General features: G+C 40.2%; 1 protein-coding gene across 4 annotated transcripts in view; it reads left to right on the forward strand.

The window, feature by feature from the left end:
* Window positions 1-22,440, forward strand: part of AGL (amylo-alpha-1, 6-glucosidase, 4-alpha-glucanotransferase) — a 1,248,201-nt gene that overhangs the window by 451,468 nt on the left and 774,293 nt on the right. For all 4 annotated transcript variants that reach the window (XM_044085615.1, XM_044085617.1, XM_044085614.1 and 1 more), the window contains exons 9-10: window positions 20,866-20,968; window positions 21,068-21,165. In XM_044085615.1, the coding sequence (XP_043941550.1) occupies window positions 20,866-20,968; window positions 21,068-21,165 (201 nt within the window). The remainder of the gene's footprint in view (window positions 1-20,865; window positions 20,969-21,067; window positions 21,166-22,440) is intronic.

Here is a 22,440-nt window from a genome sequence, read left to right on the forward strand (position 1 = left end):
CTTTGGTATGTTTTGATGGCTAAGGGGCATTGTTATACTTCATTCTTTTAGTGCGTATAGGGGCAAGACTGTTGAGAGTACTAAGGAAGACTTTGAAGTAGTTTGCAGCTTCCTCCAGTGATAGTATCTTAGTTGGGTGTCAGTTGTCGGCTTTTAGAGTATCTATAAGTACCTTTTGGCTAAAATTGGCAAGATTTCTGATTGTTCTGTAGGTATGGCTTCGGCTATTTGTGTCTGGGTTCTATGGGTGAAGATGCGTAGATGGTTGCTAGAGAGGTTAGGGAGGGTTCCAGTATGGATGTATTTTTGTGGGTCTGAGATGATTATCCAGTCTAAGGTTGACTCAGTTTGTTTACTATACGTGTGGGGTCTGTAATGAGCTGAGTATACTTGTACAGGTTTATACTATTTGAAGGGGAGTTGGTGATGATAGTTTACCAGTTTATATTAATATCACCTAGAATGATTTCTTTAGATATGTTTTGAGTTGTCCAGGATAGAAGATCTTCTAGGATAGGTATGTTTTGGCCTAGGGAATATAAAGTACAGTGCATAATTGTTTATATGTAACATTGACAGTAGTAGTTCTATGTTTCCAAAGGTTTGGAAAGCTGTGTAATAGTTGTTATACAGAGCAAGTCCTGCAACCTAGTGAATCTTGTATTTGCAGTTTGTATCTGCTGTGCCATCTTCTCAGGCACAACCTAAAATGTATGACCATAGGTGATGTGTGGACATAGATTGACTGGCATAGTGACAGCAGTTTTACACTGAGCTTGCATGCCATGACTTGTTTCTCACTTCACCAGTATAGTCCCGTTAGTCTGCAATACTTCTGTCACATCAACCATTCATGATCTTTACTGCTTTCTCTTGTGAACAAGACTCTAAGTTAAGTAAACTCTTCCATGTGAGGTAGTTGCTTCTCCCTCAACTGCAGAGTTGTATCTACCCTTTTCTGGAAGAGAATCTGACCTCTGACTGGAGGTGGTGATTTTATACTAACTGCTTTGTGTTTCTAAGTGAGTTGGCCCAATGCATTCTAAAGATCATAGCCACTTGAGGCTAATTGGATAAGGTCATCACCAGCAAAGGGGTGTGTGTTTGGTTTTACATGTTTTTTTTTTCTGTGTTAATTTATTCTGTTATTAAATACTGTCATTGTATAAACGTTGTATTAATTGCCCCCCCCCCCGTTTTATTTTTCAATAAATAATCAATTATAATAAAATTAAATCATGACTATTATCATAGATTTCTAAGAAAAATAAAATGAACTATGTGCAAAATTTACAAAGGCCTGAAACTAGTGTATTAAACTTAAAGCTCAAAAAATTTTCCAACTTTGATTAACTATTTCAGTCATTAATATTGCTTTTCAGATGTAGTTCTGTAAGTGAAAGTACTTTAATCCAAGGATTGTTGGTGAATGTATTGGGATGGATTTGGAATTCTTTTACTTTATTGCAGTTTCCTTTTGGAATCAGAGAAAAACTTCAAATGATAGAAGAGTAGATAATTTCCATTTCTTTATGATGCTTTTCCCTGCTACCGCCAAGATAGAGCATAGACTATTATTTGCATTCAATAAATTCTTTTTATTAGTTACATTAAATAATATTAAAAAATGTGATAGAGAAATTATCAGAAAATAAGGCTTGTAAAAATTCTTCTTAGACCAAAATAAAGGCAAAGATGAGCATTCATAAAATATTAGTCCAATTAGTCTTACCATTTTATGAGCATCTCCAATATGAGAGTGCTATTTCCATTTATTTTGACAATTCTATTGGGGGTAGGAAAAGCTCTATGCAGAAATTTCCAAGTGAAATCATGCCAGAATTGAGACCTTGAAATATGTTTGACTAAAGATAATTATGATCTAGTATGGAAGTTGTTGTGATACATAAAGTGATATTGGGTCATATTAATAGGTATAATGGACTCAAACCACATTTTCATATCAGCATTAGAGAAAATCTTAGTTTTAAAATATTTTAATACAATATTTAAGTATTCTGAATCAGTATGACTAATTAATTTATATTGTGTTATATTACACAAATAATGTTAAAATATATTTGAATTAGATGGAATATATTTACACAAATTATTAATTTGATTATCAAGAATATTTAAATGCAATGATGTAATGGGATCCTATCTCGCCTACATTCACAACAGATGGGTTCGGAGCCGATCCATCGGCTCCAACTCGGCAACTAATACACTAGCACGAAGTCTCTCATTGGCTGGGCTACTCCCTATCCCAGGATGCACTACACCTGCTTCCCCAGATCTCGTTTGCCGCTTAACAAGCTGGACGTGGTCTCGACTTGGCTGGAGCTAAGTGGTTCTTTTTACCTTATTGGTCCTTGACCTAGGGAATTTTTTGTCTATATTAACCAAACAGCTGTTTTAACAGCAATTTCTTACTAGTTCTTAGTATTTTTTTGTCAAGTGCTTGTTTCAAAAAATTTAATTTGTTCAGTCGGGCAAGGCCCGTTTAAGTTAGAGGGCCTTTGCCCTACCTTTTGACTGCTTTTAGTTATTAACTTTTGGTTAGTTGTTTTTTGGGCAAAGCCCGTTTAAATTAGAGGGCTTTGGGCCGTTTTTACTGGTTTCAAATTGTTGTGGTAAACTTTCACCAGTACTCGCGCCAGTGTGTCTCGCGCTTTTCAGTTGGCGCAATTTGTGTGTAGTGCTATTCTTGTTGTGGTAGAGTAGTTTTTCCTTAGAGTTGTACTTGTTGTGGCTGTATCATGTCTAAGGAACAAAAATCAGGTTTTAAAAAATGCACTCGGTGCAAATATAAAATGTCCATTACAGACAGTCACTCAGTATGTGTTTATTGTTTGGGGCCGAAACATCTGCAAGAGACTTGTAGCGTCTGTCATGGTTCTCATCTAGAGTTCTTCAAGAACGCAAGAACAAATTAATATTGAAAGGGCTTATCAAGCCTTCTTTTGAGGAAGCCTTAGATCTACCTGTTGCTTCCAAAAAGAAAAGATCGTCGGCTCCGACAAGTCCGTCGGAGCCGACTTCTAAAAAGACAAAATTGACCTCTTCTTCCTCGGCTCCACTGACTTCGGGGCCGAGGGTCGAAGGGTCTGCCTCGATACCTCCTACTTCGGCTCCATTGCTTTCGGAGCCGCAAGTTGGAGTATCGAGAGGTGAATCACCTCCATCGGTTCCAATGGCCTCGGAGCCGGTGGAAGTGTGCAGCTCAGACTCTTCCCCCTCGGCTCCGGAGAAGGCTCCTTCGGTGCCGATGGTGGTCCACGCTGTGGTGGAGTCGGCGCCGATAACATTGGAGCCATTTCGGAGCCGGTCCCCTTCTCTGTCGGAGCCGAGAGGAAAGTCTTCTCGATTGTCTACCTCCTCTAAATCATCGAGACTTTCAGATTCGGACCTGGATAGGGTTTTACAGAGGCTATTCCAATCTCCAGTGTTTACTAAATTGGTCTCGGCTCCAGCACAGTTAGCTTCGGAGCTGATCCCCCCTCCAACACATTCGATTCCTCCTCCAACCTCCTCTGAGCCGTTGGAGTCGGTGGTGGTGGAGCAAAGCGGAGCCATACAGTCGGAGCAGAGACCCCTTCGAGTTCTCTCTGTTCCGACTGTGCTTCCTACCCTGTCCTCCGGTTCAGGGTTTGGTACTGCGACCTCTTCAGCCGGGCCCGAGGGGAATACTTTGGGATTGGGTGCTTCGGTGCCTAGTCTTCCTCTCGGAGCATTGGCTGCTGGAATTCTAGTGCCATCGTGGCCTCTAGACCAGTGACCTCCTTGGATTCTGGAGGTCCGCCTTTGAGGCCATGAGGAGCGCTGGCCATGCCTTTGCCGGTTCAGCAAGATTCTACCTCACGTTCCCTAGATATGGAGACTGGTGCCTCTGTGGTGTTGCAGGACCCCGGCAGCGGGGCCGCAGGGCCTGAGGATACGCCCATCGGGGTTCCTTCTTCGGTGGTCCGTCCGAAACTGCTTCGGACGAACCCCCACAGAAGAAATTGTGTAAGAGGAAGCACGTAGACTCCCAAGATGAGTCTATTACATCGGATACTGACCTCGATGACGCAGAAGGGTCCCCCAAATCATCTTCGGATGATATCTCCTTCTCAGATATCTTGGAGATTCTGAGACAGAGAGGTGACTGGCAAGCCAAAACCCCTTCAGCTGAGGAGTCAGTCTTCCTCAAGGCCTTTGGGGCCCAGCCTTCCGCCTTCTGGGTGTCTCCGCCCTTCGATGAACTCCTTGATTTGGTTTCTCGAAGGGTGTGGGAACACCCTGATTCTGTGGAACCGGTGCCTGTGAGGCCCAATAAATTTTTGTCAGCCCCCCCCCCCAGAAGGAATTTCTCACAAAGGGTGTGCCTGTAGATGCTTTGGTGGTGGCTTCTGCCACACAGCAGGACGTGGCAGAGGCTTCGACGTCTGTTCATCCTCCTAATAAGGATTCTAGGAGTATGGATAGGTACGGGAAGCGTACCCTGTCCTCAGCGGCCTTTACCTTACGGTCGCTGAATTACTTATGTCATTTTACGAGGCTCCAAAGGGATCTTCTCAAAGAGCTAAATGACTCTCTTGTTGGTAACCTACCTGAGGCGCTGGCCCCGACTGTTGGCGCACAGATGACTACCCTCTTTTCTATTGTTAACTCGTCCATGAGGCTCATTTCATATGCGGCCGAAGGGGCGAGTAGAGCAGCGGGAACAGGAGTTGCCCTCAGGAGACAAGCCTGGTTACGCTTGTGTTCGCTCACGGAGGCCATCAATTCTTCCTTTGACGAGGCAGCCTTTGATGGGTCATCTTTGTTTGGACCCAAGGTGAAGGACACACTAACTCGGTGCGAGCAGGAGGGCAAGACTTTGACTGCCGCTGGGGCCCGATTTTCCGCCTCCTTCTAGGCCTTACCCCAAGGCTGGGAGAGGAGGGAAAATGTGGTTTAGAAAATCTCAGAAGTCTTTCCCTACTCCACCCAGTGATTCCCTCCAGAGGCAGGGGAATTTTGGAAGACGCCGCCCCAGAGGTGGCAGAGGCCCCGTAACTCTGGAGACCGCGATTCCTTTCGTGGTTCTTCATACAACCAGCGTTCCTGAGTTGTTGCCCGACTGTGCAACTCCGAGCCAGTCGGGTCGCTTTGGCGCACCCACAAGCTTGGGAATCCATAACAAGCGATCAGTGGGTGCTTCGCATTATTACCGGAGGTTATATCATCCCTTCAACAAACCCCCTTTCTTTAAGGAAAATCCCGGACGTACTCACCCAGTCAGCGGGATCAGGCAGCATTAGAGGTTTCAAAGCTGCTAGAAAAAGAGCCATCCAGCCTGTCCCCATCGACCAGATCGGATCAGGAACTTACTCAAAATTATTTTTGGTACCAAAAAGACAGGGGACTTCAGGCCCATTTTGGACCTCAGTTCATTGAATCGCTTGTAAAGAAGTCCAAATTCAATGGTCACTCTTCAATCTATTCTTCCTTTGCTGGAAAAGATGCATGGATGTGCTCCATAGATCTCCAGGACGCTTACTATCACATTCCCATAGCTCAAGAGTCCAGGAGACATTTACGCCTCGCCGGAGTCAGTCATTTCCAATTCGAGCACTGCCCTTTGGTCTCACCACAGCCCCCAGGGTGTTCACCAAGTGTCTGGCAGTGGTAACTGCTCACCTGAGAAGTCTGGGATTCCAGGTGTTTCCTTATCTAGACGACTGGCTCCTTACTGCCACCTCCGAGCATCTACTACTCCAAGCGCCAGAGCCACGCTCACCTTGGGCCGCTTTTTGGGGATCACGCTCAATTTGCAAAAATCTGTACTACAGCCATCTCAGCGATTACTTTCATAGGCGCAGACTTAGACACAAAAGAATGCGCCTTTTACCGCAGCAAGAATTCAGGTCTTACAAGATCAAGTCAAATCCTGTCTCCCCTACAAAGAGCACCGCCCATCGGATCCTACAACTGTTGGGCTCGATGGCCAACCATACTTTTAGTTCCCTTGGCCAGACTTCACATGCGAATTTTACAATGGCTACTGTCGGTTCAATGGTCTTATTAGGAACTTCCCTTGAACCACTTAATCATAATCACGGAAAGTTGCCGCCGAGATCTGCATTGGTGGCTTCTCCAATCAAATCTCGACCAGGGCGACCCTTCATACCTCAACGCCCTGTTGCCACTGTGACCACGGACGCCTCCCAGGTAGGGTGGGGGTCATTACCTGGACAGGTCGGTCCAAGGCACATGGCAGATCCAGGAAACGCATTTGCATATCAATGTCCTGGAGATGAGAGCGGTACTATTGGTACTCCAAGCTCTCCATCACGCTCTCCCACAGGGTCCGATTACTATCCTATCCGACAACATGTCGGTGGTGTGGTACATAAACAAGCAAGGTGTAACCAGGTGTTACCCACTATGCAGAGAAGCCATGAGACTTTGGCACTGGTAGCTACCAACCGCTTAATGGCAACGCACATACCGGGAAGTCCAATGTGATTGCGGACAGATTAAGCAGGACCATTCTTTTACCCCACGAGTGGTCCCTCAACCAGGGTATAGCTGCGAAAATCTTCGACAGATGGGGTCTTCCTTGCTGCGACCTGTTTGCCAGCCCTCACAATGCGGAATGCAGAGAGTTCTTCACACTGTTTCCTTCTCAGGGACAGATTCCCAGGGACGCTCTGACTCACATTTGGCCCCCCGGTCTTCTCTACGCCTTCACTCCATTCCCCCTCCTACCGAGGGTGATACAGAAGGCCATTTACATGGAGAGCGAGATGATTTTGATTGCCCCGCACTGGCCTCGTCAAGTTTGGTTCCCTTTCCTACAGAGGCATGCGATAGAAGGTCCATGTTTTCTGGATCCGGTGCCAGACCTGTTGACTCATCAGTCAGGACGGCTTCATCCGTCTCTCAGGTCCCTGAAGTTGGCAGCATGGTTACTCCACTTCCATCCTTAGTCCGAGACAATGCTCTTTCGCCGGACGTGGTACACATACTGTCTTCTTCTCATAAACCTTCCACCATCAGACTTTATTCCAGTAAATGGAAAAGGTTTGCCTTCTGGGCTCAAGAACGGGGTATAGATCCTCTCACTGCACCAGTATCGGAGGTTCTGAATTTTCTGGCCTCCCTTTTTCAGTCGGGCTCTTCAGTTTCTACCATTAAGGTTCAGTTAGCGGCGATCTCTAATTTTCATGCTTCATTTGAACCTTCATTGATGTCTCACAAACTTTGTAAGGCCTTCCTTAAAGGGGCTTGGCTCCTTAGGCCTCCTTTATCTCATCCTGTCCCCTTGGGATTTGAATATGGTTCTTGCTGCCCTAACTGCCCGTCCTTTCAACCAGCTGCTACTTGTGATTTAAAATTTTTGTCTTGGAAAACGGCCTTTTAGTAGCCATAACATCTGCTAGGCGAGTTTCAGAACTTCAAGCTCTTTGTTCTGATCCTCCCTATTTGATTTTTCACAAGCATAGAGTCTCATTGAAATTAAACCCTGCATTTATACCAAAAGTGGCCTCCTCTTTCTGTATTCAACAAACTATAGAGCTCCCTGTCTTTTTCCCAGAATTCTCTAATAACGCAGAATATACTTTGCATCAATTGACGACATAGACAACTGCTTTTATTTGAATAGAACCGCCAAACGCTGAAATCAAATCAATTGTTTGTTTCCTTTGCAGTGAACAAATTGGGTCAACTGTAACAAAACCTCCATATCTAAATGGATTAAAGATTGTATCATTTTTATTTACTCACAGGCTAACAAAGACCTTCCCTTTCCAGTCAAGGCTCATTCTACCAGGGCAATGGCTACTTCCGTAGCTTTTCACTCCAAGTTATCAATAGATGATATTTGTGCTGCGGCAACCTGGACTTCTCCGCACACTTTCATTTCTCATTACAAATTGGATGTGGTTTCTCGAGGCAGAGCTTCCTTTGGTTCCACAGTTCTCAGGAGTGTGTTCCAATGAGCCACCCGGGATGTAGGTGCTAGGACGCTGTCCCATCTGTTGTGAATGTAGTAGATAGGATCCCATTACATCTTTTAGTTATGTACTTACCATAACTTTGGATGTATGGGATCCATCTCGCCTACATTCATAAGTACCCACCCTCCTTCCCCCTTCCATTCGGATTTAGAGGAGCTGTAGTCTCTTTTTTCTTGGAGATCTTTCTTGAAGAACTTTAGTTGGTTATAGTGACTACTAATTTTTCTGTGTTTGCATGGATGTATGAAAGCGAACAAACAAGATCTGGGGAAGCAGGTGTAGTGCATCCTGGGATAGGGAGTAGCCCAGCCAATGAGAGACTTCGTGCTAGTGTATTAGTTGCCGAGTCGGAGCCGATGGATCGGCTCCGAACCCATCTGTTGTGAATGTAGGCGAGATGGATCCCATACATCCAAAGTTATGGTAAGTACATAACTAAAAGTTTTCCAGTTTGGAATATAATCGGGGTCAATCCAGTTTAGTATAATTTTAAATATTGAAGCTTTTACATAAAACTCTATATCTGGGAAATTAATTACCCCTAGGTTTCAAGATCTTATGTGATGTGAAAGAGCTATTCTAGGTTTATGAGGGTACCAAAGAAAATTTAAAAGATTATTTCCTTAATGTGTTTTTTTGTGTAAGAAGAGACGAGGCTTGGATTATCTATAATATTTTAGGGGAAAAGAATCATTTTTATTTATTGAAGTCTATCCTCAGTTGAAATGAAAAATTTATTCCACTTAAAAATAATATTTTTATGTAATACTATCTTACTTAGTTCTTATTTCATCTATAGAAGAGAATAATTTGATGCCTAAATATTCCGTAGAAGTAACCTGTGAGCCAATGATATGGTTTATATTAGACAAAGGTTTATTTTTTCGTTTATTTAGATTTAGTTTGATTAAAATGAAGTCCAGAAATGGATTGAAAAGTTTGTTATATACTCAAGTTCCTAAAGAGTTGCTTCTGAGTTGGAAAGAGTTAATAAAATATCACTAGTAAATAGCATAACTTTAGAGGAATAAGTATTTTATATATCTATGACTTTAATGTTTTGATTTTGTTTAATTGAAATGGCAAGAACTTTGATAACCAATGCAAATAGAATAGGAGAAAGAAGACAACCATGTTTAGTGCCATTAGTAAAAGAAATATATTCAGAAATAAAAGGACCTATTTCTATATATGCTAGTTATTTTTGTAAATATTTTTAATGGGGAAATAAAACTTAAAGGAAAATCAAATAATTCTAAGGTTTTAAATAATCCCAATTTAGGGAGTCAAAAACCTTTTCAGTATCAAGACTAGCTAATGGTGCTTTTTTATTGTTCATATTTATAAAATCTATAAGAGTTAAAATATGTTTATTATTGTGTGTTTGTATTATATAAAACCAATTTGGATCAAGTCCATTACTTGAGCTATGGATTCTTCAGTTTTTCAGTAAAGATAGGCATACATGTCTTGTTATTCAGAAGTGAAATAGGTCTATAAGATGAACAGTTTTTATCATCTTTTAATATCGATGATAGTAGAGAATATTACTATGAGGGAGGAATTTCTTTTCCCATTAGATTGAATTTCAATAAGTGTTTAAGAAAATAAAAATGGACATGAGGGAGGAGCTTATATATTTCAAAGATTAATCCATTCCTGGAGCTTTATAAGATTTTATTTTTTTTAACTCTGTTACCTCTTTATAAGAAATATATTTATTTAGATTGTCTATTAAATGTGACAGTATTTTTTAAATTTTGAGATTATCAAAATTAATCTTGGAGATAAATGTATGATTATTTATGTCCGTGTTTAGATTAGTATAATGAAATCTCAAGGTGTCAAGAATTTCCACTGTATCTCTGGTATTTTTTCTTTATTTTCTGACTTCTAGGGTATTGTTAAATTTAGATTGAATCTTGCCTCTTGTTGAAATATTATGCATGTGTTTAGAGGACAAAGAATAAGAGTTTAGTTTTAGTCTTTGTAATGCCAAATTTGTTTTGAGTTAAATATCAAAATATTTTTATTTAAAGTTTCTATCTCTTGTATATTCATTTTATTGTTTTTAATGTCTTTAGATTTAGCTTCAAGCAGAAGATTTTGCATGCTTTGAATTTCTAAGGCCCATTCTTTCATTTTATTTTTTATACCAAGTTAAAATGTTGCCATAAATATAGGCTTTTAACGAATTGCATATCATAATATTGTCTGTCTGGTGTATTATTGATTTCCAAAAATGAATTAAATTCTGAAATCAATCAAGGTTTAAAATCATTGAGTTTAGTTATATGAGCAGAAATTCTTGCAATTATTGACAGTCTTTTAGAATTAACTTGAAAATTTAAAAAAAAATATCATGGTGTGAAATAGGACAAGAAACTATAATAAAATATGATATACTGGAAATTAAATCATGTGAGACTAATATACATTCTATTCTAATGTGTGTACCATACCTAAAATACTGGTGAGAAAATTGAGGTTAGGCTTTTTCATAATAAACATGTCTTAAGAGTTTCTGTCCATTTAGTTAATATTTTAACTGGAGAGATTAAGCTTCATTTTCTTTTGTTGGTGAAATAATAGTCATCTAATATGCAATTAAAATCCCACCTATAATTAACCTACCTTTATATTTATCAACTTTTGTATCTAAATGTTTCTTAGCAATATTTTGTCCTAAACATGGGAACCAGTAAAGATTTACTAAAGTCCATAACCTGTTAAGTTTGAATATTGGGAACGGTAACAGACCTTCTAGATCTTTATATTTATATATAGTTTGTAGAAATACTATGGAATTTTTCAATAAAACCATAGCGTCTCTTTTCGTAGACTTAAAATTTGATTGAGCTAAAATGATCAAGTTACCTGGATTCCAAATGTTTTTTTTCTGTATATTTGATGCAAGTCTCTTGAAGAAAACTACTTGATCTTTATTTATATTTAAATGTACTAAATTTGTTCTTTTCCTTGGATTATTTAATCCTTTAATATTGAAAGATAATATAGTTGTTTCCATTTATGTGTTTATTATTTGTTTATATTTTAATAATGTAAATAGATGTATAAAGGAATGAAATATATATAATTGTAATACATTTATGTTTTTGGCGCTAAATATTAAGAAAATCAGGCACTGAAAATAGTAAAAAAAAATTGAAAAAGAATATGTATAATGAAATTGAAATAACATAAATTAACAGACATGGAATTATCCCAATTCCTAGTCCAGTATTCAAAAAAGCAAGTTATTGGACTATCCAGTAGCACCTTACAAAATAACTTGTATCTAAAAAAAAGAGCTTTGTAACTATACAAGAGAGATGGAGATCTATGTAATTAAAAGGTGTGAATAATAATTTATTAATAAAAAAGTAAATTTACACATATACATTTAAAGTATGATTTCTTAATGTAATATATTTATTTAATTTATTAATTACATTATTGCATACAAATTATTTCAAACTCTGGCCTTCTAAAGTAAGATGTTAGAAATTATATTGTGTTAAGATATGAGATACCCATGCTATACAGCCGGCAGAAGAATTTGGCATGGGAAAATAGTAAATTGTTTGCAAATTACAAGATTAATGTATCAAATTTCCTGAGATATGGAAACATGTAATTTTATATCTTGTGTTTATGTCCTATGTGCCCATATTACTCTATTTGTAATCACTTTGTTAATTAGATAAACACAAAAGCATTATTCCCATTCATTTTGATATCATGAGTTTTTTATTTTGTTAATATTACTCTTTCTGGAATATGCCCATGGTCCAATTCACATTATTTGTACAGCAGCTTTAAATTTTAGTGCGTCTGTACTATGAAGATGTATGACCTCATACCAGGTGGAAGGAGCTATTAATTAAACAAAAACTGGTAAATCTTGCTCCTATTTTAGAAATAATCTATCGCATGCATAACCTAGTGAAGTATTTCAGAATAAGAATTAGCAGATAATGCTACTATATCTCATTTATAAGAATATCATTACTGTCTGTACTCTTACAAATCATGTCTGATAAAAAAAAACAAATGCTTATATTTATGTTAGACTGAACGCTTGAGGAAAAAAATCATTGTATATGTAATCACCAAATTATGAATATTGTGCATCTAAAATCAACTTATGAGTTTAAGACATGGAAGCCTGTAAGCTGATTTGTTATATTACATACACATTGAATATTAAACAAGTCAAAACATGAAATCACATGCAAACACAGATCAAAGTGAAAGCAACCATAATTGGAGAACTCTGATCATATTTTTTTGATGTAAGGAAAGCTTTAACTGCTTTCATGAGCTACTAGTTTAAGAAAGAAACTTGTGGGAGTATGAAATACTTTACAGTCTGATAAACTGTTAGGGCCTGTACTCAGATGACTACAATTTTAAAAACTAGTGTACAATTCAAGCTTTTTTCCCCTTTTCCTTTAGTCAAAACAACAACAATCAGTTTTGTCAGCATGTGTTCTTTGAACTAGGTTACACCAAGGAAAACGTATCAAGATATATTAGTTATTGTTTTTAACAAAATTAGAAGCATCTTCCTTATTGTTAAAGGTTCTTGTTTCTTTTGAAATTTGTATCTTTATTTTGGTTGGGAATAAAATTTGGTATTTTAAACCATGTTGTCTCAAAGCTTTGACAAGTGGCACCCAGTTTTCCTCTGTTCTGTTGTCTTAGGAGAATAGTCTGTCAAACCTTTGGCAAACCTAAGATGTTGTTATTATTTTATAGGAGCCTTCCTCAATGCCATTTTAATAATCAGTTCTTTGTCTAAATATGACAAAAAAATGTTTACAATTGTAGATCTCTGTGGAAAAGTTGAGGGAGAAACCATAGGTTTGCCTATGACTGTATGAGACCTTTCAATATTATAAGAAAAATTTTCAGAAAGACAGTTTAAGATGGAGATCAAGTTCTCACCTTCACTTTTTTTTCAGGAAGATCAAAAATCCTTATTACGTCTCCTGTCCCTGTTTTCCAGGTCATCAAATTTGTTTAAGAGCCAAGTATTTTTTTTAATAAAAATTCAGATTTACTTCTTTCAACCTGCCATCAGAGTCATTTAAGGCATTCTCCATTTTTGAGATTTTTGTCTGTTGCTGTTGTAACAAGTATTTAAAAACCTCAGTCTGTTTAAAACAGTTTTCCGTTACATTTTCCATGATGTTCTTTGTGTTTCATTGTTGCAGTCATTACATTTGGGTTATCTGCTTGCAGGTAGCCATCAGTCGGCCTGCTTAACAAAGTCTTGGATCCTGTGTCGGTTGCTGTCCCTTCGTCCATGACGTCAGGTCGTCAAGGGTATAAAATATGCAGCCGACGCCATTACATCTGTCTTTCTTGCCATGCGGTGCCAGAAGCAGAAGCAGTTCACAAGTGCCGGTCGGCCGACTCCTGAAATTTTCGTTTTCAAGTTTCAGAACCAAAGTCTTCAACTAAAGCTAAGTACCCCGTTGGGGAAACTTTTTCTTGCTCCTTACCGATATCAGTAAAAGTTAATAATTGCATTACTTGTGGAAAGCAAATACCTCAAAGATTTTCATTCGTACTGTATTCCTTGCCTAGGCCCTGACCACGATGTACCTAGCTGTCGGTTTTGGGCTTTATTTAATCAGCGCACTATCCATAGTCAGTATATTTTTGCCTCTAAATATTTTGGTTCTCTGTTTAATTATCTAAACAATTTTTCTATCTAGAAAAATCGGTTGGCCATCCGACTACCGGGATTCCGAAAAAATGCAAAAATAAAGACAGAGACAGGCTGCCGAGGTCCAAAACTGCCAACAACGCTTCTCCTAAGCCACTCGCCAGTTCACCGGTACTCAGTGAGGCACTTTCACAGCCCCTGATACCCGCTACTTCTGATTTGCAGACCTCTACTGAGACCCATTCAGAGTCCGATATGCTGCGAGATGCTTCAGCTATGGAACCTGCGGATGTCTCTTCCTTGGATGGGTCCAGAGCCGCTGTGCAGGCATCTGCTTCTGAGGGTGTATTCAGGCCTATGGACTTGCATATTAAACTGACGCCTCCTTCTTCACGTAGGCCTAAATCTCGAACGATGCCTATAAAACCGATGCTCAGGCCTCTATGCCTAAAAAACAAATGATAAGAATGGCTGAAGATTTAATAACTCTAATCAACCTGGTTGATTTCTTTGAAACAGTCACCAAGGCCATTGACGAGGGGAAGGTGGTCCACACAGCCTACCTGGACCTCGCAAAAGCCTTCGGTACAATACCCCACTCTGGCATTATAGATAAGCTCACCAGCTTAAATATAAACCCCTGTGTCACTAGATGGGTTGCAAACTGGCTCAAGGACAGAACCCACATGGTTAGAATTGCTGGAGCCATGTCAGACTCCAAACCAGTTACAAGTGGCGTCCCACAAGGCTCAGTCCTGGGACCTCTCTTGTTCGGTATATATTTCTCAGAGGTACAGGGCAACACGGAAGGACTGTGGCTGATCGAGTTCGCAGATGACTGCAAACTGGGCACCATAATCGACTCTCCAGCCGACACAAGCATCCTCCAAAAGGGCCTCATAGAAACAGACAACTGGTGCTAGAACCATGGCCTCAAGCTAAACGCCAAAAAGTGTATAGTCATCCCCTTTGGCAAAACAGTGCCACAAATTACCACATAGGTGGTAATCCATTAAGTACAGAAGAAGTAGTTAGGGACCTGGGGACCCAAGTTGATAGCAATCTCTCATTTGACAACCACGTGGCTAAAGTGGTTAGAAAAACATTTTATATAGCCCTCCTAATCATGAAGGGATTCACATCTAGATCAGGGGAGGTCATTGGCCTCTTTACTCATCCCTTATCAGGCCCATAATTTAGTACAATGCCCCTTTTGGGATGTACCTTACCAGACACCTGCAGCAACTGGAAAGACCCCAAAAGTACCTCACCAAGAGGATCAAAGGGCTCAAACAGATGCCATATGCTGCCCGGTTAAATAAACTCCAGCTCTACTCAGTGGCATACCGCCTGCTCAGAGGCGATCTGTGCCTAACGTATAAAGTCATGTCCAACCCGGAATTAATGAACATGCTGCACCTCAGAAAATCCAAATCCCATTGAGCTACGCGCTTGAGAGACTTGAACCTCAGCACTTAAATAAATAGGACATGCTGGAGGGACATAACCCAGAGGCGCCCTTCACTCTGGAATAAAGTCCCAGTCCAGGTTAGGCAGAGTCCCTCATTGACTCTCTTCAAGAGGAATCTTGATGAGTGGATGGGAGATCGTAGGTTTACCCCGGGTATCACTTCTGTGTCACTGTTAAGACAGAGGCACAGTATACTAACCTCAAAAAAGGGCATAGCAAAATTAATTTAAAATGGGTGGCAAAAGCCAAACACACTCTGGCTAGGCTTATAAATGCCCTAGGGCAGATAGCCTAGTATGAACCTATGAACCTATAATCAGGGGTAGCCAGCTCCCCCTTTCTAAGAGGCCTAGGACTGAAGTTGTTTATGAATCTTCTGATCAGGATTCTGTTTTTTCTGATTCTTCTGATGATCTGGATTTGCCCTTATCTACTTATGAGGATTCTGATGCAGAGGACTCCATTCCCTCTGCTTCCCCTCCAGAGGATTTTTCTTTTGGGGAAACCTTTCATACTCTAAGGGAGCATTTCCACTGGGAAAGCCAGGATTTTTCTGATTCAGAAAAGAGGCTTAGGGATTTCTTACTCCTACCTCAGCATAGGCCTTTAGCTATTCCTCCTGTACTAGATATCGTTGATGATGCTTTTTCGGAATCTAGTTTGGCCCCTGATTCCTTGCCTCCTGCTCCCAGAAAACCTGACAGATACTACAGTGTCCCTAAGTCACACAAGTTCCTTTTTAAATATTCTATTGTGGATCCAGAGACTATTTCACGGGGGCCCAAGGGCATTGAGGCTTCTACTGCTAAAAATCCTACCCCTTCTGATAGAGACTCCAGTGTGCTGGATAGATGGGGTAAGAAGGTTTACACTTCTGCAGCCTTGGCCATTAGGGCTTTAAACTGCCAGTTTCACATGTTAAAGTATCAGCAACCTGTTATTGGATTGCTTAAACAGAAAATGATGTTGATTCCTGACTGTGTGGAAAATAAAGAATTAGAGGATTTAATGCATTCTACTGAACAAGTTGGAAAACATACTTTGCAGTGTGGTATTGATTCATTAGAGGCCTCTTGCAGGGCTGCTGTTACTGGGTCTGTGCTCAGAAGGCATGCTTGGCAAAAGGAGCAATCTTTGCCTGATTATGTTAAAGCTAAATTGTTGGATGCTCACTTAAATCAGGACCGCCTGTTTGGCAACAAGGCTGAGGAAGTTCTTAAAAGATGGAAGATAAAGCCAAATCTATGCAAACTGTTAAATATTTCTTACAAGTTCAGCCTCCTAGATTTAGTAGGCACTGGCCCTCTAAGAATTGGTCCTTTCCAGCCACTTCCAGGTCTTTTCAAGCCAAACCCAGACACAGCAAAAGCCCCAGGTTTCTGTCCCAGGGGACACACAGGACTAAGCAATGGGGGGCCTCCACTTCCAAATCTGTGAGTAATAAGACTCCCCCCTTTGGTAAACTGTCTCAGTGACTTCAATTTAAAATTTCCAAGCACTTATCAACTGACTGCCCCTTTGGGGGGAAAGATTACTCTTTGTGCAAATAACTGGGAACTCATTACCCAGGATAAATGGGTTTTAAATATAGTGTCCCAGGGATACAGATTTCACTTCCACATGTTGCCATCACCAAGCGGATGGCCAGACCTACCCCCAAATCAATGGCAGAGGCCCAAAAACAAGTACTTTCCTCTCTTAAGCGTTATGTGGGCTATTCAACTGGTACCAGAAAAGGAAAAGGGACAAGGTTTCTACTCAAGACTTTTCCTGGTGCCCAGAAAAGACAATTCATGGCATCCTATCCTGGACCTGTCTACTTAAACACCTTTTTGGAAATTCCAAAATTCAAGATGCTGAATCTTTACCAATTACTTCCTATGTTAGGCAAAGATGCCTGGTTGGCAGCACTAGATTTAAAAGAAGCATACCTGCACATCCCAATCAGGGAATCTTGCAGAAGATACCTACACTTCAAAGCAGGCTACACATACCATCAGTTCTCTGCAGTGCCCTTTGGCTTATCTACTGCGCCCAGCGTCTTCACAAAGTGTTTAGCTCCAGATATTGCATTTTGCAGGCAACAATATATTCAAATATACCCATACCTGGATGATTGTCTAATTCAGGCAGAAAGCCAGGGCATACTTTTGAATCTTCTGGCCTTTGTACATAGGGTTCTAACTTGTCTGGGGTACACCATACACTAAAAGAAATCACACCTGGTGCCCAGTCAACAAATTATATTCCTGGGAGCAAGCTTGAATACAACTTCCCAGATGGCTTGCCTCACACCAGAGAAACAAATTCATTTGACAACCTACTTCAAACAAGTGGCCACAAAAACCCTGCTATCTGCAAGATAAGTACTGCAAGCCTTGGGGTTCATGGCCTCCTGCATTCTTCTAATTCCATATGCAAGACTGCATATGAGGAAACTACAGCCTGTGGTGTCAACATTCTCAGGATCTAGAAGCAATGATTCCTATCATACCTTGCCTACGCCTAGAATTCCTTTGGTGGGCAGAGGCCTGCCACCAAAAACAAGGTACTACCTTTCACACCACCCCCTGCCGCCCAAACCCTAACAGACTCATCAGACTATGCGTGAGGGGCTTACTTGGCAGGGAAGTGCATTCAGGGCAAAAGGAACCCAAGTCAAACGCACCTGCATATCAATCAAAAAGAAATGTTAGCTGCACAGAATGCTTTGGCAGCCTTCAAGGACCACATTTTCCAGGACAACTTATGGTAAAGATGGACAACACCACTGTTATGTGGTACATAAATAAGCAGGGGGGTACACATTCTTACCCCCTCTGCAGACTGGCCATGGCATTGTGGAACACAGCCTTCAGCTACCAAGTGCACCTACAAGCTCAATTCCTGCCAGGAAAATTAAATACACTGGCAGACGGACTAAGCAGAAACCTCATGGACCCACACGAGTGGAAACTGGAACCAAGGATTTTCAACATGTTGACAAGCAAATTGGGGAGCCCAGATATAGACCTATTTGCCTCTCCCCAGAACTACCAATTGTACAAATTTTGCACAAGGACTCCCCACAAGCAAGCCTGGAAAGTGGATGCTCTGTCCTTCAGCTGGAAAAACCTATCAGTCTATGCCTTCCAACCTCTGTCTCTGCTCTCCAAAGTACTACTAAAAATCAAACAGGACAAACCAAGGATGATTTTGATTGCTCCAGACTGGCCATGCCAACACTGGTACCCCCTCCTGCGCAGTGTGTCACGGTTATCCCCATGGCACCTTCCTCAGACTCCTTCCCTGTTGTCTCAGCAGGAGAACCAGATTCTGCAACCTCAGCTTTTAACACTGAACCTTGCAGCCTGGCTAATTACATAATCTCTCCTCTACCATTCCTCAGCATACCTGTGATAGATATCAGTTTAGAGGCAAGGAGGCCTTGTACTAGAAAATCTTATGCTGAAAAATGGAAAAGATTCTGTGCCTGGAACCACTCTCAAGGGATGAGCACAGCAGCACCCAGTTTACCTCAGGTTTTACAATACTTAACCGAGATGCTTCACAAGGGCCTGTCTTTTTCCTCTAAAAATCCATGCCTCAGCCATTTCAGCTCATTGTAACACAGAACCTCCCCTCTTCTCTCATCCACTGCTCAAGCAGTTCCTCAGAGGGGCCAAATATTTGAGACCATCCAGAGAGCTCCAACCCTAGCCTGGGACCTTAACTTTGTTTTGGAGTAACTCGCTGTACCTCCTTTCAAGACAGCTGCTACTGCAGACTTAAAATTTCTTTCTTGGAAAACAGCTTTCCTTTTAGCAATCACTTCAGCTAGAAGGTTATCTGAATTACAGGCCCTTATGGCAGTGGAGCCTTTCATCATCTTTCATACGGACAGGGTGTCCCTCAGAACTAATCCATCCTTCATGCCCAAGGTGGTATCCAGTGTGGCTCTTAATTAGTCTATTCATTTGCCAACCTTCTTTCCCAATCCAAAGAACAAAGGGGAACGGATACTGCATTCCTTAAATGTGCACAGACAACTTTTAGATTCTACTTGGACAGGACTAAACTTTAAAGGAAATCTGAACAACTGCTGGTGGCATTTGCTGCAGGGGCAGAGGGGAAGGCTATTTCAAAGCAAACCATTTCTAAATGGATAGGCTATTGCATTCATTTCTGCTATAAGCACCGTGGAAAATCTATCCCCCAGGGGATCAGACCTCACTCCACCAGAGCTGCATCTACCTCTACAGCCTTTCTCAGAGGCGTCCCTACCAGGGACATCCTAGAAGCTGCTACCTGGAGTTCTGTGCATAATTTTACCAAGTATTATCATTTGCCAATTTTCTCTAAATCCAGAGCTGGCTTTGCCACTGCAGTCTTGCAGGGCCTTATAGCTGGTCCTAATGCTATCTAAATTCCTCCTCCCCACCATAGTTTTGGGAATCTACCCAAATGTAATGACTGCAACAGTGAAACTCGAAGAACATAGTACAGTTGTGTACACTTACCATAAATGTAGATGTTTGAGTGTATTCACTGTTGCAGTCCTGGTTACCCTCCCTCCAGCCCCCTAACTTCTTTTGGCTATACCTCTACTTTCCCTTGCTATGCTTAAAAGCCTTTTTGGTGTATTTGCTTTTTTGTTGGAGGTATATCATTGTATTTTTATAGTTAATTGCTCCCCATTAGGGGGGCACCTGACATCTGGGGCAAGCAAAACTGATGTAATGGCATCGGCTGCATGTTTTTCCCCCTGACAACCTGACGTCAAGGAAGAAGGGACATCAACATTTATGTTAAGTGTACACAACTGTACTTTCTTATGAAACACACCCATTTTTGTAGATAGTTCCTGTAGAGTTAATATTATTTGTTGCTGGTCCTTTCTCAGAGAAGCTTCAGCCTGTGAATGCTTAGGAGTTGCTCATCTTCAGTTAAGATTTCAGTCTCCAAATAATTTTGACAGGAAAATTTTTATGAAACCTGTTCAAAATCAGAAAGTGAGAAGATTAAATAATTATTTATACCACTATGTAAAATTTTCTTCAGTAAATTAACTATTTTCCTGTATTTTATAATAATTTTACAGAGCTCTAAAAAATATGTTGTTTTCACTCGGCCATCTTGGCTCGGCCCCCTTGTGTTAAATGTTTTTTGAGTTAATAATTTACCTCTGACTTTAGTTACAGCTGTAAAGGTCATTTGCAAGTGTAACTTGTGTACTGTTATGTAAGCTGTGTGTGCTTAAATTCGCATGTACAGCTGAGAAGCATTGCCAACTGTAGTCGTTACGAAGCTAATTCCTTGGTGTCTTAATTGAAAAAGTGCTTTGCCTAATTTTACCAGATAACTAAAATGTAGTGAATAAATAAACGTATTGGTGTATGGACTGTCAGTTGCTGTACAGTTTAGCAAAACCCTTGTGTCTGCAGTTAACAAATGTGATGCATTTCTTATGGATCTGAGCTTGAGAGAGGTAATGCTTTACAGTTGACCTATCCTATGGCACGGCTGTCTCGTGACTCCATATCAGAACTCCTCAAAACCATGCAGCAGATGTTACAGATAATGATGACTGGATGGAGGAGTGGATGTATAGGTTGGTTAATAGTGCAGTAGGCCATGGTTAATAAAGAGTGGTTAATAAAAATATACAGAAGATAAATGTCTTACTAAAAAGAGTATAAAAATTGAAGTATATTTCTGAATTCTAACTTAATGCATTTATTGTGTAGTGATGAGCCATCTTCAGTTGAAGAGTGCTGTACCTTTCTTGAAAAAAGATTGAAAGAGCTGAATGAGGAGAAACGTCGACTAGTGAGTTATCATCAGGAGCAGGTATCAATTTTTGCAGTGTTAAAATAAAATAATTGAAAACAATTTGGGTCGTCTTTAGGAAGAATGGTGGTTCTAATTTATAATGTATTCTTTTTTCAGGCTGTGAACTGTGTTCTTGCCAATGTCACATATGAAAGACTTGCAGACCATGGGCCTAAATTAGGCCCTATTACCAGAAGACATCCTTTAGTAACACGGTAGGTAGAATCACTTTACATTTGTCTCTTTCAAATTCGTTTGCATTTTCTTTGCATGTGTACTTTCAAAGTACATTCACTGTTATAAACACACTAATATAGGTCATTCAGTATTTGCAAATATTAGAATTACTGCTTTAGTACAGTATCTCCCATAAAGCTTGGAAGTTAGCTTAATTGTTCTTTCAAAAATGCAACATTAAATTTGGAAAAGGAGTTTGTTCTAAAATAAGTGTTTACTGTTACTGATAAAATGTGATAATTCAGTTGTGGGTGGTTGGTTTTGAGAATAATGACACTGTTATAAATATTATTTTATAGCTTCTCTAAGGACAGAGAAGTACTCACATCAGCAAGCAGTGTGGCTACGTAGCAGCAATTGTGCAAGTCAGGGACATGTTTTTGTATGTTTTGGACATTTTTCCTGCTTTGGAAAAAAGGTAGTATGAAGTTAACTGCGTCTTCCTTGAGATCCTGTGCTGTAAACACAAGCAGCCATCAGCTGCCTGCTGCACTAGTCTTGATATTCTTTATGACTTTTGAACCCCGGGTTTATGACATTTTTTAATATTTTTAAAAATAAAACTAGCTTAATGTAATTGACTAAACAGAAAGATTACTGAAAGCATTAATGTACATAAAATGTGTTAAATCCTTATTCTGCAATGGATGGGGTAAACCACCTGCACTTCCCTCCACTAAAAATGTATTCAAGCTATAAAGTCTGGCAACCTGAGAGTAAGGGATAAATTTGATATTTTGTTTCTGCTGGGGTATGCAGCTTTATAGTTGAAATATTTTAACGGTGGGGTGATGGTTATCTTCCTTCAGGAAGGGAAATAGTAACAAAGATTAATTAGTAAATTTCAAATTTTCCTGTATTATTTTTCAGGAAAATAATTGATGAAATGTCATGGATTTTCCACCTCACTTGTACTGTTCTACCTATTTTTTTTTTTTTTTTTGGTCTGCACATTGCTTTGCACTACCTGGAGGAGAGCTGTCACTCCTCTATGAAGCCATTATGGTGGCATGTAAGGCTTCACTATATGTGGATTCACTGTGACAGAGATGTGCACTAATTCTTGAGGGATTTTACTTTTTGACTCAAAGCACCTTCCTTTAGAAACACTGTTGTAGTGGATTGTTTCTTCCTGTTGATGTTTTCTTTTGTTTTGATTTCTTTGAAGTAGGTATTCAGTGGTTGGAACTGAGATGGGGTTGTGAGTTGTGTTACAAAGTGTTTATCTTTCTTGTGGCTTGTCATTTCCTTCA

The sequence above is a fragment of the Protopterus annectens genome, chromosome 10.part0 (assembly GCF_019279795.1).
Source record: "Protopterus annectens isolate FY-2018-M chromosome 10.part0, PAN1.0, whole genome shotgun sequence".
Classification (NCBI taxonomy): domain Eukaryota; kingdom Metazoa; phylum Chordata; order Ceratodontiformes; family Protopteridae; genus Protopterus; species Protopterus annectens.